The sequence below is a fragment of the Corvus cornix genome, chromosome 2, assembly GCF_000738735.6.
Source record: "Corvus cornix cornix isolate S_Up_H32 chromosome 2, ASM73873v5, whole genome shotgun sequence".
In the NCBI taxonomy this organism is placed as follows: Eukaryota; Metazoa; Chordata; class Aves; order Passeriformes; family Corvidae; genus Corvus; species Corvus cornix.
Window position 1 is genome coordinate 51073948 of NC_046333.1, and position 22233 is coordinate 51096180.

Here is a 22233-nt window from a genome sequence, read left to right on the forward strand (position 1 = left end):
CATCTATCCTGGTCATTACCATTAGTCATACAGTGAGGAACAAAAAGCATAGTTTCCAAAATTTACAGGAAGTGTTAGGAGGTAGTTATTCGCATATTTATTTACAATGAGTAAATTACAATGCTTGCCAGTATGCTTGTATCTAATGTTTCTTGTTTGAACATTATCAGCATTTTGGAGTAGCACCGTTTTAATCTGATTTTTAACCTGATGCTCCTTGGGGATGTCACTGTAAATGGGAGGTTGATGTATGAGACCACATTTCACTCCAGATAAAATGCACAAAGAATGTGTTTGCTCTACAGCCAAATTTTGAATGCACAATGCTTGGGAAGATTAAGGATCTGTATCTCTGAGCTGTGAGACAGTGATCTAATGTTCTCTGGGCAAATATTTGTTCAACCATGTATTTGATTTCTAACCTAATTGAGCTTGGTTTTTCTGACATACATTCCTGACTCATGTTCTCTGTTTCCTTCTGTATGAGTGTGAGATGCAGAAAAAATTGGACACAATTCTTATATTATCCAGAATAAGATGGATTTTTGTTTTCAAAATGGGATGCAAGAAGTTGAGGAAAGGTTGTAATGGAAAAGAAAACAAAATGAAACAAAAAACCCCCCAAAACTAGGACAAAATTAAGTATTTATTTTCAATAATTATGTGTCAGTAAACAAGGCAGAAGCTTTTATAATTTAGAGAACTTGCACCTTATTTCGACTTCAGAAAAAAAGAAAGGCATGTGAAAGGTATTTAATGAGAGTAGGTATAGATGCTGTGTAAGTAGGGGTGGCATGGACAATATCTGCAATGCTGTAAAAGCGTAGTGGGACCAAGGTAAGCCTTCTATACCACCTGGTATTACTGGGTAAGGTAAAGGAGTTTAAAACATTCCTGTGCACTTGCTTGATATTGCCCTTGGTTTCGCAGCAAAGCCGTCATACCAGCTCTTTTCAAGCATAGATACGTATTTTCTCAACAGAGAGATGATCTGAAAATATTTGATATGATAAATAAGGCATAAGCAATAATACCCAGGAAGTGACTGAGGCCAGAAAAGAAGGTAAAAAAGAGTTAGAAGAGCTAGCATTTCCTTTTTAATCTAGGTAGACATACTCCACATTTTAAAAACATGCTTTTGTTTTTACAGCATCATTACATTATTTGAAATAAAAAGAAAAAAGAAAACAAGCAGAACACGTGTGTTTTGTTTTTGTAATAGAGGAATGTGTTAGGACTATGCAGAGGTACCTGTAGGGCAAACTTTTTGGCTGTGTACGAACAAAAGAAATGCTCCTTTTTTCTTAATTCAGAAAGTTGCTCATCACTGTGGGACTCTGAGGCCTCGTCACATAATTGTCTTAGTGTACTACCTGCTGTGCTCAATATTGAGTGAAAATGGAAGCTAGACCCCGCGCCATCCTATTTCACAATTCTTCTTTTATTTAAATAATTCCAGTCAGTTTGGGGGACGCCAGACCTTTATAAATTAACAGCAGGGAAATACCAAAGGTGTCAGATTGCATATTTATCATCTTTCTCGTGTAATACTTAAATATGTATTAAGAAGTGACTGACATAAATTAGGCAGATTTCAGAAGCCACAGGCCGTGGCTTGTAGAGGACCCCCTTCTGCTTGACATTTCATCCTTGTCAAAGATCAAATTATTTTAATTTAGGCTGCAAATTATAAGAAATGAAGACTTCTTTGTGGGAATTCCCTGTGGTAATCTGACTTTTGTTGTTACTGCTGCTTGTCAGTGTGCAAAAGATATAATATGCATGCAAATAAGGTTAAAAAATATGTACTATCTAATTATCCAGCCAGTACATTCCACTTGAAGACAGTGGGAGGCCTGACACACAGTATGTGTTTGATTCATTGAGGCCTGCAGGGTATTTACACAAGATTACTTTTAATTATGAAATTAATATCTGTTTATCTAGAATGTATAGCAGTAAGTGAGCATACACATGAGCAGAATTTTTAGCAAAATAAATCATCTTAGTATTTAATACATATAAAATGCCAGAGAAAACCACAAATTTGCTTCCAAAAATCACAGTGAAGACCTATGCCTTTATTCTTGTAAGAAAAGTGTTATTAAAAAGTTACACTTTCAATTACAGTAGTTGCCACAACTGCCAATTCACTTTCAGATATGCCTTTTGACTTTAAGGGTTTCCCTGTATGAATATAATCCACAGGTTTAAAATTTAATTCTTGAAGAGCAAATATGAAATGGAAATCTTAGTGTTGAAATTGTTCTCTCTTCAGATTTATGCTCTTCTTAGAAGAATTAAGATGTGTGTGCATTGTAATACAGTTCTGTTTTATGATCTCAGAAAGTTTAAGAATAAACAATTATTCACAGTTGTTCTTGAGTTGTACTTGGCTTTTCTTCTTCGAAGCTGTGATAAAGGTTTAGGCAGAGAGCAAGAAGTGCCAGTGACCCACAGAGCAGCAAGCTGCAAGATGTCAGTGGACTACTGCTGAAGCATGCTTAATTATTTTTCCCGTTTTCTTCCTTATTATTGTATATTGGAATTGTAAAATAATACTCTTAATTAGTTTGAAATGGTTGACTAGATCTTCTACAAGCTTGCAGAACATTGCAGGAGTAGGATCTAATGTATTAAAAATGCGCTGCTCTACACTGTGGTGCGTGTGACTTGCCAGGATATTGATATACTCTATGTTGTTTTTTAAGCTAATCTATCTCTAGCCGACGTGCAAGTACATGAATCCTGGGCAACTGGCTGGTTCAGAGAACTCATGAGTAGAAATGGATGCTTTGCTTTCCACCTGCAGGTTCCGCTGTTGTAATATGAAGTTGGGTTTTTTTTTCTCTTGAAGAGGTTCTTCAGTATTTTGCTACATTTTATATGGGTTAAAAAATTCCTAATGTTGGTAGACAGGAGGACTTAGCTTGAGTAAATTATAGCCAGTGAGGGCTAGGTGTATGCTGTTAAGCTAGGTTCATCTCAAGCAGTGAGTCTCAGGTGAACTGTATCTGAAAATGTCGTAGGCTTCAACCACCTGAGAAAATGTTGCAGTTTGTCACTGAGCAGTCTGATATGTTAGGATCCCTGAGCCATTTTCCAGAAGTGAAAAAATGGTCCCATTATAAGATAAAATGGGAAGCCAGATTTAGCAAAGAAATGTACTTGTATAAAATGTCTTAATCTCCAGGGTTGCTATAGGAAGCATGAGAAGTACACACTAGTGACATGGGTTATGATTCCAGCACTGAAGCACTGAAGGGACTATGCCACGGGCTAAGATTACTTCTGTGTGTCCAGTAAGTCTTGGAAAGGTTTTAGATCACTGATTCCTCTTCTTTAGCTCCTTATCCTATGTTTTCCCTTAGTAATGATGCATATTTCAGAGAAGTGGTTGGCGAAGGTTCTGGGGTAAGAAATGCTGTAGCAGCATCAGCAATTGCGGTACCCACTTCTACTAATTTTACCTCTTGCTGGGACCTACTAGTGAGGCATAGCCCTGTGCTGATATTGTTGTGCCTTTCGATTGAAACTAATGCCTGTGTGATGTTCTGTGCTCTTGGGTCTTGCTTAGACTCCTTTCCATATGTCTGTGTATTCTCTGCATTCAGGGACTTTTATATTCAGTTTGTTGTGGAGGGGACTCAGTTGTTAGAGTGACAAGTATCATTGCAAAATCATAAGGCAGAAAATTTAGCTGGAAAAGGCAACAAAAACCCTCCAGTTATTGATAAAGAAATTTTGGTAGTAAAAACATTTTTCTGCTAATAGCTGTAGTGAAGCTAGAAATATATTTTACTTGGGTCAGTGAACAGGTATCAGATAACAAGACAGTACCAAATGATCCCACACTTAAGCAATCAAAACCTGAATAGCAATCATATTTTGCCTTCTGAATGATGATCTGTTCTTATACCTCCTTTTCAGGTACAAAATTATTCAGATACAATCTTAGGTATAAACACTGAATAAACTATTAGTGTTAAGAATAATAAATTGCTGAAGAAAAATATCTGAGAAAAAGAACATTCAGAGTTTTCTTTCTCTCATACTGCTTTCTCTCTCTTTTTCTTTTTTTTTCCTTTTTCTTTCTTCCTTTCTAATCAGTGTGATGGAATTCAGCTAGACTTAATCAATATCTCTCTGGAAGGAATTGCCATTCTAAACATCCCTAGCATGCATGGTGGATCGAATCTTTGGGGAGAGACAAAGAAAAGACGTAGCCACCGTCGGACAGAAAAGAAGAGGTCAGATAAAAGAACCACCGTTACAGATGCCAAGGAATTGAAGTTTGTATGCCAAGGTAAGCTTACAGATTGATATGGGCTATCTGGCTCCATAATGTCAACTTGGTTATATAATTGACCTTGTCAAGAAAAAGGATAGGCAGTTCTTAGATATTTCCTTTCTTGTGCTTTTAGCTTTCTGATGGGAAGCACTGGCACAAGGGCACAAACAAAGACATACTGCCAATTGCAGTCTCTATACTTGCAAGCCTGCCTTAGGTATTACATGTTACGCTGACTAATCACATCATGTGGCACTGTTTGCTACTGTGACATTCAGTCTAGAGGTAGTTGGAGATTTTAGAGTTGGAAAGTGCTTCCCGAGCATTTATAATGCTTCTTTATATCAGTGTGCATAAAACTCGGGGATAATTGTGCCATTTCTAACAAGCTCTGGCCAGAGGCGATGGAAGTTACTTCAGAGTAAAAAGAGCAAGCTGTCTATACATGTTATGTTACTATGTTATAATGCTGTATCAATCCTTGAATACATGTGCTGTAGCTGGCTTGCACAGGCATGATAATTTTTTTCAGGGCTTATATACCTTCCTGGTGATTAGAGGCGCTTTCTCAATAAATTTTATTATTAAACATAACTCTTGACAAAACCAATAATAAATAATAATCTCTATTATTCTCTGAGAATCTGAATACTATGCATTGTAACATGTGACTGCCCATCACAAGTCCAAATGATTATAAGCCATCACTCTCTTCACACCAAAGAGACGGACAGACCAGACTTTGAAAATGTTTTGGGGTTTTGTTGTTTGTTGGTTTGTTTGTTTGTTATCTTTTTACCCTACAAAAAGGATTATCTTTTGCTTCAGGCTATCTTTCTTCTCCTCTTCATTCAGACTGTATAAAGATTAGGACTTTTAACTGTCTCATGCTATTGGGATCCTTTAAGTAGTTTTGAATATCCTACTGCTACATTTCAGCAACAGTAATTTTTAAGTCACTAGTTATAATATAGTTCATTATTATGTGTTGTAGTTTTAATTCAGCTAAATTATCTGGATGACAAAAGTTTAGGAATAAAGTAGTTTTTTATGGCTGAGGGGCTTCAATAGGCACTAGCATTCAATTTCTGTGAGCTTTAGCAATTTGATATATGTTCTCAATATCTCAGTGTGACTCACCAATACACCCTGTCAGCCAAAGTCTTACCAGGCACTAAGCTTCTGTGTATGCTACAATTCTGAGTTATGCCCTGATGTTCAAGAGATGGAGGCTGCTGTGTAAAGGGCTCACCAAATTTTTTCCTTTTGTTTTGCTCCTGAACGTAGGGAGACAGGATGTTTATCCTTTTGATAGTAGTGAAGCAGACATTATCACCTGTTTAATTATTGAAATTATGTGCGTCTTTGATACATATGTAACAGTGATTTCAATCTACTGACTACAACTGGTGTATTAAAAGGGCATTGCTACACTCAATTTCCATTTTCCTGAACAGGAGAAAATAAAATTATAATAAAAATATTAAAGACTGAACAGAACTTCCCATATTACCTGTTGAAATGTTCATAGAGCAGACATTAGGCACCTTACTTTAGAAAAACTGTGCTCCTTACTTAGTTTCTAATCACTTGATGTACACTATGGATGGAAGTCGCTTCATCCAAAAGGCAATTTTAAAGCAGAGATTGACTTCTCAATATCAAAAACTAGAGCACCTCTCACATCACTGAGTACATAGATAGTATTATTGTTTCCATGTACAGTAGCATTCCAGTGCTGAGCAGGAGTACCCTTCTTGGATTTCAGAGTAGTCCATATTTATTTCGTTCCAGTTTGAAACACTGGGCAGTCTTGAGCATGCAAAGTGGATTCCTTTTAAAGGTGTGGGGTGGATGGGTTTGGGAGGTACATGCTCTGACTTCAAGTGGGTGTTTAGTCCATGAAACCAGGTTAAAACAACTCAAAATAAAACTCAAAAATGAAGGTGGTGTGAAAATTTCAGAACCAACTGATTAGCTTTATGGATCCACTCCTATTTTACACTGCAAGGAAGAGTCACTTAATTCTGCTAGCTAAGATCAGTTCTTAGGCTGAGTGTGCTTCATCAACTCAGAATTCAAGATTATTGCTGAATAATGGAATTCAATCAATTTTATGTCTAGGTTTCTCAAATAGTTTTGTTAAATCTGAATCTACTCACTGGGGAAATAACTGACTGTCACTTGAAAGTGTTATGATTTTTTCACTAGCGGATTGTTTTCTTAGGCACTATGTACTTTTGGCACATTGTACTTTTTAGTTTGAAGAAAACATTTTGCTAAGTATTAATACCTGGTGCAGAGATAGGTATTGCTGTATTGAGAACCATGATAAATACATGCTTGTTAACTTCTATTTATTAACTTATTCTGAATAAACACCCATACAGTTTGGTTTATGTCCAAGTAAAGCATCTAATCATTTGACAACTAAACACTTCACTTCCTAGGAGACAGCAATCAATCCTCGTGTTTTCCTATGGATACCTATATATATAAGATTTTGGTGTTGAATTTTGTTTGGTTTTTATAAATCTAACAGTATTATATGGGACTCCTGAGCGGCATGCACATTTACTTTTAGACATTTTCAATTGCAGTACAACTGTGGGTTTTTCAGCTGTATATCAATCTGTATTCTTGTCTCTGCTTTTATGGTTTTATAACTTGACCATAAATACATGAATTGAAGGTTAGTACTCTGAGCCCTTAGGTGGGGTATTTGCATGAACTATTGGAAGCTGTCTCCTCGCTCTGCGTAGTTTGTTGCCCCGAGCATGTTGAACAGCCCCAAGGAGGACTTCACAATCTGCCCAAGAAACCTCTATGAGGTCCTGGTGCTGTCTTCCCCATGCTTTGTGTACAAACCATGTACATGCAACAAGATCATCGCTGCAGGAAAAAGGGTCCAGTTTCTGCCAAATCTTTTTTCTTTCTTCGATATCTGTACAACACAGGGAAGGTATATTCCTCTGAGCCCACTCCCCTCTTCTTTTTTTCCTATTTAGCGTTGCCACCTGTTGATGTGAAAGGCTTGTATTTTCTTTGCACTTCCTATTATCCTCCTCTGCACACTCAATAGCCAGACCATAATTTGCACTTTAAGTAATCAAATGGATGTCTGCTTGGAAAACAGTCTGGTTATGTGCGTGTAGTCTGAAAAATAATATACTGAAATGTAGTGGTTTAAAGTGTACGCTATTTAAATACATTCCCTGCTTATCTTATTAGGGGTTTGTGCATGTATTTGGCAGAGAAATATTTGGCAGTCAGAGCATATAGGTATGTGTGCCTGTGTATTGCATTTCTGTCTAATTAGTAACATTTTAATATAAAATATATATGAAAGTGTATTTGTCTGATTAGATTATAACTAATTGGAAAAGAAAAATAACACCCAAACATATTTAGCTGTAGTGTACTAAGTATTATCATAATCCTTCTTAGTGGAAAAAGTACTACAGGTTTCATTTTAGCTACTGCGTAGAACTAGAGGGGATCTTTCATCACATTTTGTTAGGCTAAAAATTATGTGGCCTTTTTATAATTTAATTCCATTTTAATTTCTAATCTATGAGTACAATTTCTATTGTACAATGTCAATGCATTTGGAAAAAATAAAACTACAGATATATGTGACAATTTGTGAAAGTAGATGACTTAGTGTTTTCACATCATGAATCTCATACTTTCAATGTTTCCATTTGTTGTTTTATTTAAAGTCTTCTAGTATGAACATATCTATGATACATCTATCCACAGGCCATTTACAGATTTTAGTTACTGTGAACTACCCTTGAACATTACTTGGATAGGAATTTTTTTGGATATACACAGATACTGATGAATTCCAAAAGTCAGTACTTTGAAAAGATTGACATACTGCATAGAAACAAAACTATGAGCTGAGAAACATAAATGCAAATAACTGCGCTACTTGGTTGCAAATTGCATCTAAAACATAAGTTAAATCATGGCAACATGTCTTACATGAAAAATACATACCCCTTATGTTAAGTCTTAAACAGTTTTCTTCCTCACAGAAATTCTAAATAAAATTTTCAAACCTTTTGTGACAAAAAGGAATTTTTTTTTTAGATCTCTCCAGTAAACTTTTCGCTAAATGAAGTTTCCCTCAGGGTGGATGTTGTTATGCTTTTGATTTCCTTAGTTAGGGCCCTGTCCTGAAATGGAATCCCTTTTAAAGTCTCTTCTGATTTGATGGCAAACAAATACATAACTTGTTGTAACTTTCCACCACCTCAATGGACTCATACTTGAAGACAATATCTATGAGCTGTTCATGGGTGAAACCTTTAAACTATAAATATTTCAGTGTAATACTATTTCATATTTATTTTGTACATCACCAGGTACACTGATACTTAACCAAGTACTTGCCAAGTTGATCTGTGCAGCTTGTTAAGAGCTGCAGTGAGCTGTCACTCCACAGACTATTAGACTAATTCAAGATAGTGCGCATTCATGTCACAGCACCTAGGCATAAACCAAGCTTACCAATATGATTCAATAACTCTGTGTGGAAATCTCTTTTAATAACTGCATTATGATTTTCTGAATGGAAATACAGTAGCTTTGGAGATGGAATAATGCATATGCAGGCAGTTCACTGCAGTTAAAAGTAGTTCGAAACATGCAGAGACTGTGAAGACCTTAAAACACTTCAAAATATCCATAAATATTAAAAGAATAGAAAATGCCTTTCTTACTAGGTGTCAAATTCTACTCTACAGGGAGAGAGAAGCTTCCCTATAGATAGGGGATTCCTGACATGTCCCCTAAACAGCTTATAACTTTGTGAGCTAGCTGCTTAATTTAATTTATGGAGATCTTTCATAACCTATACTCTGGCTAGGTGACCTTTGCTTGTTAAAAAAGTTGAAACTGTGTACTGCATACACAGTCTGTGTAATATATGCACCAAATATACACAGTGTGTGTTCATTATTGGTAGACTTTAGGTTATTTTTGACAGGGTAAGGCATGTGTAATGAACTCTCTATGATAATATTTTTATTAAATATTATTGATAATGTCATGGCTACATAAGGTAATAGCCCTTACTTTGTATCTTTTTTAGACAGCTTTTTACAACATAGACATTAACACATTACCACAGAGAAAAAATTCTAATTAGAGCTATTTCATAACTGGTCTATGTTAAGACATTCAACTTTTAACATTAGTCTAAACATTAGAAAAAAATTTTTAGATTTATTCAAACAGTATTTTTTTTTCTTGTCCATGCATGTGCCACTTCTATTCTGAAGCTTTAAACTAAAGGGCACGTATTTCTGTGTAGAATTTTTTGTTACTATTTTGGGAGTGTTGTGTGTTGTTTACAGTAAATGAAATAATTGTTAGGGCTGTTAAGTTAGTGTGGCATAAACTTCAGTGTCTAAGAAATCAACCCTATAGCCAGTAGATAGAGTCACCTCAAGAAAAGTATTTATCCTGCATTCAAATAAGTATCTAAGGTAGACAGAATAAAATGCTCACTGGAGGTGACTCTCTCTCCAGTTCAGTAGAACCTAAGGAATAGGTTGGGTTAGACACCTCCTTTCCTGCTAACTAGATGGTGAGATGAATTTCTGTATGTTCTGCATGTGGAGACAGTTCATCAAATACTTAAACAGTTGTTGGAGCAGGAATGGGAATTGGGCACCACTGCCAGATAAGACTTGTTGAACTGAGCCATGCTTGCTTCAATGGATCAGGTGCTGGTGTGTCCCCTGTCTTTGATTAGCTCTGTGGCCACCAATCTACTGAGCAGAAATGACTGTGGTAGAGGATCTGTCTGTCCAGTTTGTGGAAACCCTGTTTGGAGTGCGGTTTCCAAGTGCTGGGGACTAGAGCAGGGGAACACCTGTTTTGGATATTATTGTATGAGCAGTGTTGGGAAGTAGGGTAGTATTCAGTGGCATTACATACTGCCCCATATTTAGGGTGTACTGCATTATTTTGTCACCTTTTAAACATCTGAATGGCATGCTGAGTATCCTGTATCCTTTGGGTGCATTTGCATGGCAGCACTAATTGTACACGGGCCTCTTCCACCTGCTGAGCAGCAGTGACCAGCCACTAAGTAGGAACTTGGTGGGCAGTGGGAGCTGCTGTCTCCCTGAGGCAGCTGCAAGGTGCAGCTCATCAGTGTGTGAGGTGTTGGATCTCTGGCTTTGCTGAAAGTTCAGCCTGGGCAAGGAAGCCTTACTGATTTCTCCCAGTGGAAGCACCCGTTCTTGCAAATCCAGGACATTTGTAAGGCAAGATGCAACTGAGAAGTTCCTTCTAGTGATACTTATTAGTTTCCACGTTTTTGTTGGTTCTTCTAGAAACTGTGGAACAGAGTGCTCCATACTGTGATGTGTTACCACTAATCAGCAGCTTCTTATCTCTCTGGAGGCAGTGATTTGGGGAGGGGGGATAGGGAAAGGGAGAAGAAAATTAAAAAGAGAAAACAAGGGATGTAAGAAATAAACATTGAAGTTTCCCCACAGTAAAAAAGTAGAGTTGTAATTTTCCTAACTCAAAACTGGATTTTGGCTGACTGTCTGAGGGAGAGGTTGGTATTCAAATGTTTTTGTCCCATATTAGCTAATGAAGGTTGTGTGGCCTTGGCTCCTTATTTTTGCTTCATGCTCATATTTACTGGAACAATATATTCAGATGTCATAAAGGGCTGAATGGCACTTTGTCCTAACTGTTTAGTTAAATTGTGCATAGCACCATTAGTTTGTAAGATCTGTGTTCAAACATTTACTTTACCGAGCTGTTAAAGATAATACAGGTTTCCAAATAGGAGAAGGTAGGCTGGAAAGTCATGATTTTATTATGCTATTGAAAAGGCCTTTTCCTGTCTTCTCTTCCACCCTCACTAACCCCCTATGCCCCCATCCCCAGTGGTAAAGTTTTGCGGTGCCATTATCTCTCTCCCCTTATCTTTAAAAGAGGCCATGCTCAGTCCAAGCCTTGCTCCTACAAGTAGTTCCATCGGAATGCAAGATGGAGCCCATAATTCATAACACAATTTTCATCTTTCAGAAATATAAATACAATGCCTTTTGGCTGTGAAACATTGAGTTTATTGTTATTAGAAAGTAGTAGGACCTTAAAAAATGGCTTGATAGTCTGATTTGGTTTTATATTTATCAAGCATGTATATATGTTTCTGTGCAATATAGATCATAGCAGAAAAACAATTTCCTTTTATTTAAAAGGCACTTGAGATTGTCATTGTATTATACTTTTTGGTGCACAGAATGTTCATTTTCTTTCAAACGTTATTCATCGAAAGAGGATAATTATGGTGTATTTCACAGTCTGCCAGAAGGAAAATGTATCTTTGAAAAGTTTCATTTCCCTTAAGTTGCTCATTTTCTATAGGAAGACAGAGCTATTAAGTAACATACCCATGACAAAGATTGATTAAAACGGCATAAAGGACTATCTTATCTCTAAGTACAGGGATTTACATGTATAACTCCTATGACATTAAATGCAGTAGGTGAAATTAGCTATTGTATAAAAAAAAGTCTCAGTAAATTGGTTCATACAGAGAAAAAGGTGAGGGTGGGAGTGATGGCATGTTAAGTAGCCATGTTAAGAAGTAGGAAGTTGCTTATTGCTTCAGGATACACCTACCACGTAGCATCCAAATAATCACACCAAGTTCTCTGCTGTCAGCATTACTGCGTTTTTCTGCTGGGACTTTGGATGCTGGAGTGGGAACATCACCTTGCTGATGTGCATTCTCATATTGGGCCGGCTCAGGCTCCTCTGCAGCGTTCAAGGTGTATTTAGCCTGGGTCTGGCTGACCTGGAACAAAGGATGTGCTCTAATGTGCACCTTGTGCGGGGCCTGTGGCACATACCTCAGCACAGGTGTCTGCAGAAGGTCTGTATGACCTGTTCCACAGTATTCCCAGTGCTTAACTTGGCTTTGCTAGGAGCCCTTCATAAGCCTTGCACCTCATTAACCCAGGTAAATGAACACTTACCTGTATGCCAGCCATTAGTTAAGTCATAAATGACAAGGGATGTGAATGCAATATCCGGATATTTTGTTGGGGTTTTTTTCCCCTATCCACTGCAGACTTAGTAACACATATCATTCTTTGTTGTAGAAAAAAACTGATCAGCTCACCCAGGTTTTTTCTTTTATTTTTCCTCCTTTTTTGTTTTTTTTAATTTTTTTTCCATTTGTAGTACTGAAGGCAATGGTTATCCTGCTACTGATAGACAGACTTGACTGTCATTTGAAAATACACCTGGCAGGATGTGAAGCTCTAAAACTATCTCATTTGTACATGACAGGAGAAGCTAGAGTTTGCCTTTTGTGCACTCTTTCCTTGAGTCTTTCCTCCATGTTGATCATGCTCTGACTATACTTTTGCTACCATGTGTCAACTACCATGTCCAGCTTAGCAGCATAACAGTAGATACAGCAGATGAGTTGCTGTTATTTAAAAGTACCATGTCATGCCTCAAATACAGATATTTGAGTAAGAGCATTAGCACAAGTCATAAGTCCTTTTGCTCCTTTTAAGGAGGGTAATTCCACTGAAATTACCGGATTTATATGAATGAAAATAAAGTACCATAGCTTAGGGCAGAATTTCACTTTTTTGTTATATTAGAATGTGGCTGGAAATAATTAGCAAGTCTCAGATTAAAACTACTACTACTATTACAAATATGAGTGCATGTGTGTGTATTTTTTATAAAGATAGGTTTAATTGACACTTTGGGGTTTGTAATCATGTAAATATGTGCCTTTTTCTCTAATTCACCAAGAATTCCATAGAAACAAGTGAATTAATTTCTTAAATTCCTCACTGAATAAATCTACATTGTATAGAGTTAAGTACACAAACTTTTTTTTATTCTCATACTTTTTTGGGGTTTAATGTTTTTTTATTTTCTCCTGCTGTATAGTGGCATGAATAACAATTATTGCAGAAGTGAAATGGAACAGAAAGTAGCCCCATCTTAGTTATAAAATAACCATATCCTATTATGGTACTTTGATACAGAGTTTTTCTTTAATTAACAAAGTGAAAACATCTGTTACTATCTCAACATACATTCTGAGTTTCATATCAGTTTTAAAATTCATGTGTTCCTCAGCTTCTGAAGATTTTCAGTTATAAATTATTTGTAAATGTTAGTTTTCTTCTGAAAGCTTACAAAAAGTCAGCAATTAACGAACTACAACAGGTGTTTCCTTTCTTGGGGAAAGGAATGCATGTGATTATTGTAATTTAGATTCCTGTGTGAGTTAAGGAATTGGCCTGTTATTAGAAAACATTGCAAGCACATGGAAAATGTTTAAAATTAAGTGGAAAGGTTGCATGAATTTAAGACAGAGATAGGCTTAACCCCTTCAGGCTCTCTTTACATGTGAGTGATACTTGCATTTATGGCTTAGATTTACACTAAGAGATTTTTGACGCCAAAGATATGCTTTTATATTGTGACCTTTGCATGAAAAGCTTCAATAACCATTTTGCAGTATTCAGTTTGTGTAATGGCAGACAAGCATTCCCTAGGAATACTGATAGCATATTACTCAGATTGTTTGCTCATTTAACCCTGCCCCAGGTGCCGGAATCTTTAGATTAAAGATACAGAAATAAAAATAGAATAGCCTAGCAGACCATTTTTGGCTGCTGTAACACATAATCATATCCTCTGATCCATTCTAGTTTTCTATTAGTTGTTAATAGAAAATTTCAAGTTCCTTGAGTGTCTGCAAAAGGTGTCAGATTGACAGCAATTTAATTTTGAGTAACAGGAGAGACAGCTTCACTTAATGCACACATTAGTGTTACTGATAAAAAATTATGTAAAATATTCTAAAAATATTGATGATTTGAAGAACCTGATAACACCTCAGGTTGTGTGTATATACATTTGCATTACTTACTAGAGGTAGAAGTAGAGTTTACAAGAGGAAATTAGTGTTTGGAGTGTAAAAAAGACAAAAATGTGATATTCAGTTTGTTATATTAGAAAGATTGAATTTGTTCTCTTAGTGGTGGATTTTTTTCCTTCACTCTGCAAAGGCTTGTATTAACCAAAGCAGTCAATTGCAAGTAGCTATAAATATATATTGGAGTCATGCAAGTATTTTACTAGTGCCTAATTACTCTGCAAGGAGATAGGGCTTTGGGTGGGGTTTTCCATACTTGCTGTTAAAATCAATTTAAAGATTTCTTTTTTCCCCCCCTTCTTTCTCCATTTTTTTTCTTTAACCTGTGGCCAGCTAGCAAATATGCTATTAGCAGAATACTGTGTAGGAAAAGCACCAACAAAAAGAGCTGTTTGAATTTAGCATTGTTTCAGTCACATATTATGGAGACCAAGTGTAAATCTGGTGATTTTGTGCACTTGTGCTGATGATAGTAAAATTAAAGGAGAGGAGGTTTGGTCAAACGATGTCATCTCAGTGACCTGCTCAATTTTTTACCTGCTGCCTTTAAATCATAACCTCCCTCCTGACACTGTTGAGCATTGCCAGTATACCACCAGGTTGTTTATAAGAGCACATTGTAAAGTAGTTTGTGTTGGAAAGTATGAGCTGCCCAACAAATTAATGGCATTGTGAGGCACTGCCTGCTGGGGTGAAAATAAATTGTAAGAAAATATGGGGAGACAGGTAATGGGCACTAGCCATGCTGCACAACACTTCTCAAACTGCCACTGAGTGTGTGCCAATAGATATGGCAATAACTGTCAACAAGATTTACACTACTTTCACATTTACACAGTGAGAGTAGAAAGGTTGAAAGAGTTCTATAATTTTATTTAAAGTTTAGCGCCAACTGTTTCTGGACCTACTATTTCCAGGCAACAGGGTTACAAACACACTGCTTATCTTTCATATATGTCAGTGGGAGGGTTTTTTATTATCATCAAAAGTCCTTGAAATTTGACATCAGAAAAATACCAGTGAAGCAGAGGTATATACTTAATTGCAAAATCCAAGTAGGTACAAATTTTGCCGCTTATTGTATATGTTGTGATTTCTGATAGCACTAAATTATGCTACCTATTTATAGCCCCAGTGGTGGTTCCTGCAGGTAATACATTTTCTGGCTGTGCTTCTTTCCCTGATATTTAGAAGGCACAGCTTAAAGTCCCTGTGTTGGCTTTGTTGTCCCCTTGGCATTGCATTCCATGCTGTAGAAATCTGCATGAGGCTAATTGAACAATTTTAAAGGTCCACTGTGTGGGGCTCAGGAGTTGTCCCATCATCCTCCTTATCAGTATTCAGACACAATAACTTTCAATAGTTGCTAACACTATAGAAATGGTAAAATTATGGGCTTGAGCTGAATTTTCTTATTCCAGTTTGCACATCCTCAGTGGAACTTTTAAATACTTTCTACATGTATTATTATATAATGAAAACTGGTTACTAGTTAAATAACATTGTCCTACCAGAAAGGCTTGCTTATCGTTTTCAGTGGCTTCAGCTGCCAACCAGTAAGAAACCTTTTTTTAAAATATGGGCTAGAGCAGCAATGTTTTTGCAATAGGCTAGATTTTGCAATAGATTACAGATGCTATTTGTGTACCTTTTTTGTTTTACTTTCTTGTGTGTCTGTTATAGTCAGGAAAAAAAGTGATGTCCTTAAAAAAACCCCAGTAGTTTTAGAATCCAGTAAATAATCTGAGGCTGACCAAACCATTCCTTGTATTACTTTAGATCAACTGTATGAACAAATTGGCAGTTAGTGATTATTATTTATTTTTTCTGTGGTAACACCCAAAGGTCTCGGACACTAGGTGCTTTACAAACGCAGATCAAATGGACATTTCCTGCTTGAAGAATCAGAGGCCCAAAGATAATTTAGGTTGGAAGAGACCTCCAAAGGTCATCTAGACCAACCCTCTCTGCTCAAAACAGGTCTAATTGGATCAGGTTGCTCAGGGGCTTATCTAGAACTTACACTCTAAAAAAATCTAAGAATTTACGATCTAAAGTTCATTTGCTAAAATCTAAGGGCTTGGTTGCTGAATGCAAGGTTAAGAAGTCCAATTTCATACTGCATGTATGTGGCAGTCAGTACATAATTAGTTTTATTTTCATCTGTCTTATTCACTCAATCATAGACTTAGCTGACTCTGTAGTCCTATCCTAGAGGCTCCTAGTTCAGTCTTAGAAATAAGAGTTCTCTACTGGGCACTTGCTTTTTGGAAAAGGCTTCAGAATACCCACCCATGGGCAAAATCAACACTGTCAAGTGAAAACACAAAGGAATTCTCACCCCTACTGGAAAAGAGAGCACTGGAATTGATCCTCATTACTTTTTTTGATCAATGTTCCCTGCTTTTTCCTCTAAAGTTTGTAAATGATCATTTTTGGCTGCTTCAGGTAGAGTCCCAGTATGTTCATCAGTTCCTTACAGACCTGCTTAACCCACTGATGGTCAACAAGGAGGCGCATGTTGAATTGTAGGATTGTTTTGAAAGCCAAGTAGAGTCAATAGGACTTAGGGGAGTTCCTAGTATGTTCTAGAAAGCTTCCCATCATTTACTTGGACTCTAGATATAGTTGAGGATATAATTTTCCTTCTAAAGTATTTAGTTTCTCCTTACTGACCTCCTATTTCATGTTTCATTTGATTTCAGCTCTATTTTCTTATGAAAAATTCGTTGAAAGTTTAGGACCTCTGGATCCCAAATGGCTTACAGACCCGTAGAAATTATGGGAAAAAGCTTTATAGAGTGCAAGGGGCCTCGTATTTATATGACCTTCTACAGAGAGTAAAACATTTCTCATAGGTGGTCGTTTCCTCTAGGTTGTGTAGAAAAAAAATTATTCATGACTTGAGTTTTTAAATTTATTCCGTTAAAAATATTCTTTGCCAGTTTGGGGATGTTTAGAACCATTACCTAAGAACTGATAAAATGGATGATTAAGTCTTTAGAGCTTGAAAAAGTTATGCTAGTAAGAAACAATCAGCAATTTTTGTTATAACATCGGAAATAATATTAAGATGTAGACACTTCGAGAATTACTGAGTAAGACGTAATCAGAAGACATTTAAAACATCAGAAAATAATTGCTGTATAATTAATTGGGGTGATGGAGTTGATTAATCTAGCTCTGTCTGAAGCAATTTATTAAACTATCATTTTCTACAGGTAGAAATCTTTATGGTTAGTCTCATATATATTGACAATGCTTTTCAGCTATAAGATTGCCAAAATATGTAAGGACAGTTATGTAGGTATCCATTCATGAGGAGATATATGGTTAGTTTTTAATATTTTCAGCCTACGGGGCTTTTTCTATAGTGAGACACAAAGACTTACTTCAAACCTCACTGTGATAATGTCACTCTATTTATAAATGTGTCCAGGTTTGTAAAACTTTGTCTGATACGTACCAAGCTCTAACTGGGTGTAAATGCTAACAAAGTAAGACAGCATATTCTTAATTTACTTTGCAATAACCTGTATTTTAAAGTAAGCATCAACCCAATATGAATATAAAAAGCAAAGGAAAAATTTCTACATTACAGACACCTACTGGAGCGAAGAAATCATGATATGTAGCTGCAATAGATATGTTTTCCAGTTTTCCAGTGTATGAGTTTCCTGCTTATATTGTACCAAAAGAACTGGTTGAATATAAAGAATGAAGAGGTCACTTTGAGCAGACCTCTATGAAATAATTTATACTTCTTAAAGGAAAGGACACTGAACATAAATTCTAACATTACTTGTTGTGATGATAATTTTAAAACATACATGTTCATAGTATTCAAAATTAAGATCATCTGCTAATTTTTGCATTGAGTGGCGACCCCTACTAAAGCATTTCATTCTGTTCCTATAAGATTGTCTCAGAGTTATGATTTCTGTATATGTGAAAAAGTCAGTTTAATAAAAATGAACAAGCAAAAAAGATTGCAGTACAGCATATGAAAATTCCAAATTTTTTATCCCAGCTAGGAAAACATGTTGTATTTCTTTCGTTTTATTTACCTCATGCTTTAAATTATCCCTATGGAAAAGAGAGAATGCAGATGCATGATTGACAAGGCTTTCTTACCTGGGTGTCTCTCTTTGGCCATGCTGTATCTCCTTGGGAAAGGAGTCTAAAGCAGCTTCTATTGACCTTCTGTTTTGAGCTGCTGAGGCTTGTTGCCAAGATCTGTGTGATGAACAGAATGTCTCTTTTCAGACATATTCTTGCTACCACAGACATATTCTGTCTGAGTATGAACGTTTGACATCATCTACCTAACTGTATTGGTCCAGTTACAATTTTTTTATCACTTCTTACTCATGAGTTCATGAAGTATTGTCTGCTTTGCTAAATTATTTTAACATGTTGTGTCTTGTATTCTATGTTGAATTATGAAGTAGTCATATGCCAGAAAATTCATGGTAATTTGTTGTCAGTACCAGAAGAGACACAGATGAGAAGGGCTTTGGCCATATTTTTCTAGGTAAGGTTTCATTTCATTTTGTGTAACAGAGGATTTGTGGGTGAGATGGCAATTGTTTGTTTGAATGATTAAAGGTAACATGAAAGTTCACTTTTACATTACTTTGGTTCAGCCAGAGTCAGAGGATATCACTGGTATAAAATTATTACTATATTTATGATTTTTTTTGTAGGTCACATTTCTGAGTATGACTCTTTTTATTATTGAACAAATAGAAGAAGAGATATTTTATAGAACTAAGGAGGAAACTAGTATGCTTAATGGCATATTATCTGTGTAAAACATCCTCCAAGACTGTGTTAAGACTACCTCTACCAAATTGGTAATGTCTGTTTAGTGCCTTAGCATTCAGAAGTTATTTCTTTACAGGCTAACTAGAACATTTTATAAAATCTGTTTTGAATAGCTTAAAAAATGTGTCGAATAGTATGTCTTGTCAAAATCTGAAAAAAATGCCCAAATTGTCAGACATTTCTTGAGTGTTATATCAAGGCTTTGGGTGGCTTTGAGAGGTAGTTAAAGAAAATTTCTCTTGGCAGTTGGATCGTGGAAAAAGATTTGTTCTGCTGGGGAAATGAAAGGACTCTGTTAAAACAAAAGCTAATAGGAGAGAAGATGGCCTTTTAGCTTTAAAAGTAGAGGAACTACTTGCAAGAACTTGAAAGAGAGAGTGACATTGTGACCAGTGAATTCAAAAATCACTAGATTCCTTTCATTGTACATGCATTAAATATCTTTTGGTCCAGGCCACATGTTTGATTTTCTTTTTTTTTTTTTTTTTAAGGGATTTGGGGCTCTTCTTAACATATGTTCCATCATTATAGGAATCTGACAGATCTATGAAGTTTATGACGAGTCTTGCCAATGTGAACTGCTAGATAATTGACAAAATGTTGCTAGATAATTGAAAAAGAAAAATCCATTTAACTAACATGTATTACTTGAACAGCATGGTAGATGACACTGTTACATATCTAGCAACAAGAAGTGGCAGAGCATATGAAGTGGCATAGCTGGGTTATTTTGGCAGGGAAGCCAGATGAGTGTGTGTTTCTTCCCCTTAATAGAAAATGGTTCATACTGTATGTTGAGATCCCAAAAAGGCATTACATGCAGCCTAGACGTTGTTGTTGTGATGGTTTTCCATGATGATAATACTGCTGCAGGATTTATGCTGTAAAGTATGTGTGTTTACAGTGGCTCTGTTTTCAATGTAATCTTGAAGGCTGCCCTAATCTGAAAAGTTAATTAACCCAGTAAACAAAGTTAATCTCTTAATTCAGTGTTATGAAGCATATGGGTGTTTGTTGTGCATCAGCTGAACTTTTCCCAAGTATTTAGTAAACACCTGTGCAATCACAGGATACTTACTAATGAGTATGGTAGCCTATCCTTACGTGCCTAACAACTTTCGAATGTAAACATTGGTTCCCAGTAGTCTTTATTAATGCAGTCTTCTTAGTAATGTACACTTTGTGAATTAAACCAACTGCATCTAGATATCACCCAACTTCTTATGGCAGTGGCTCCTTTTTCTCTTCCTTGACTTCCCTGACCCCCCACAGCAGCTGCTCTTACAGTGATTATCATCCAGTTCAGCGTGCTGCAGTAAAACAAGCTTGCTTTTTAAAAACAGACCTGTTAATTTAGTGTACACTCTTATTTTAAAAGAATTAATTTAAAATTTGGAGAGAAAGTTAAGAAAAAGAAGTTATTTTAAAGCAATTTTTTACTTTATTATGGTATTTATGTATCCCCATTTCACCCACCCATAAGACAATACTTTCTAATTGGCATGAATTCAGCACGCTCAGAATCGGTACGTGAATACAGAGCTGCATAGCTAATAGTTTCATTTAGAGGACCACACGCAGTTGCTGCACATGTGAGGGAAAAAAGCTGACAGATGTCCACATCCCCTGGCTCTAAGAATAATAATAACCCTCCAACCTAACAGACTGTGAGCAGGAAAGGCTCTCAGAGCACTGTCACCTTTTCCCCTCACTGAGAACCATGTACATTCCTGCAACTTCTTACATGATTTTTCCCAGTCCAGAGATACAAGTTATGTATCTGAACAGCATATAATAAATCCCCTTATGAGAGGAGATTCATTTTTGCTTCTTTATTACACAAAAATAGTATCACTTTTCCCTACAATAATAAAACCTTGAAAGCCACCTCAGTCTCCTGCAAGCAAGAATAAAAAAATTAGAATTCTTTCACACCATAAGTAAGAGTGATGTTATAGTTCAGTAGTACCTGGAATTAGTAGATGAAGTACTTGCAGTCCCACTTCCCTGCTTCACAGAAGGCCTAATTTATTTTGCCCCACTTGTAGTCTACATCAAGTTTTCAAGGTCTTTTGAAAAGCTTGGGTTTCAATAAAGAAGGTCTACCTTTTTGGCTCTTTTGGTCACAGAAAATTATGTGATGGAAACTTAAAGACTAAAAAACCAGAAGGAAAAAAATTAAGAATTATATTTCTTTGGAGAAAAAAAAATCTCATGGGTGTGGGATATTGCACATGAGTTCTAACTGCCTGAAACTAGTAGCACTATCAATTTTTGCCACCCATTACACAAGGAAGAATAGCAAAAGCAGAGTTTAGGCATTTGTAAGAGAGACAATACATTATTTACTTCTAAAATTTCATAAACTCAAAAGTTAGAAATACTGTTGCCATTTGAAAGTTAGTAACATCTAAAAACTGTGCTTTCACCTGAGGTGTTCTTTCAATTTTTCCCTGACATACAGAGTAGATTTTGAAATACGCGTCACTGCATGAGATACTCAGGAAGAAATGTTTATATAGGAAGAGTCATGGTCTTTTAATTACAGACTCTGTTTACACTAATATCACAGCCATCAGCAACTGCATCCATGCAGTGTCAGCAGTAATTAGCACCGAATATATAGGCCTCTGCTCAGGAAGAATTGCTGAATGTATGATTTAACAGCACTGGAAGTGCTTCTACATTATCCCACACAATAGCATTTTTAGTATAAACTACAAATGTCTAAAAAAGATTTGCTGTTTAAGTATAGATCCCAGCTTACTCTGCAGTAACCTCCCCAAGAAGACAAGACCAGAGCTAGTGGACTACTGAAGGTGAAAAACATATGAACAGTATAATGCAGCAGCAAATCTCATTTGACGTGAAAATTTTGGTCCCAGTCCCATTGCCTTTCATGCAGTTATGACTCTGGCTATGCTTGTTAAGGAGACAGTCCGGTGTCAAGGCACTGGTAAAAGAGTGCTTCAGTGGACTCACTTCTGACTTGCAGTGCAGCCCCAGTTAATGTAATGGAGGCTTAAATCCTCTACATTGCAGAATATTGCAAATTGAGTATCGCAAGTTCCTTGGACTAACTTAGATTTATGTAAGCCTATTCTTCAAAAGTGTATTTTTCCCCTTCAGTGCTAAACACATCTCTGCTACATTCGTTTACTAG

The 22233-nt window shown here is 36.3% G+C and overlaps 1 protein-coding gene across 9 annotated transcripts in view; it reads left to right on the plus strand.

The window, feature by feature from the left end:
• The window catches only part of DGKB (diacylglycerol kinase beta), a 381223-nt gene that overhangs the window by 300817 nt on the left and 58173 nt on the right, over nucleotides 1-22233 (plus strand). For all 9 annotated transcript variants that reach the window (XM_010399089.4, XM_039549085.1, XM_039549084.1 and 6 more), the window contains one exon: nucleotides 4111-4306. In XM_010399089.4, the coding sequence (XP_010397391.1) occupies nucleotides 4111-4306 (196 nt within the window). The remainder of the gene's footprint in view (nucleotides 1-4110; nucleotides 4307-22233) is intronic.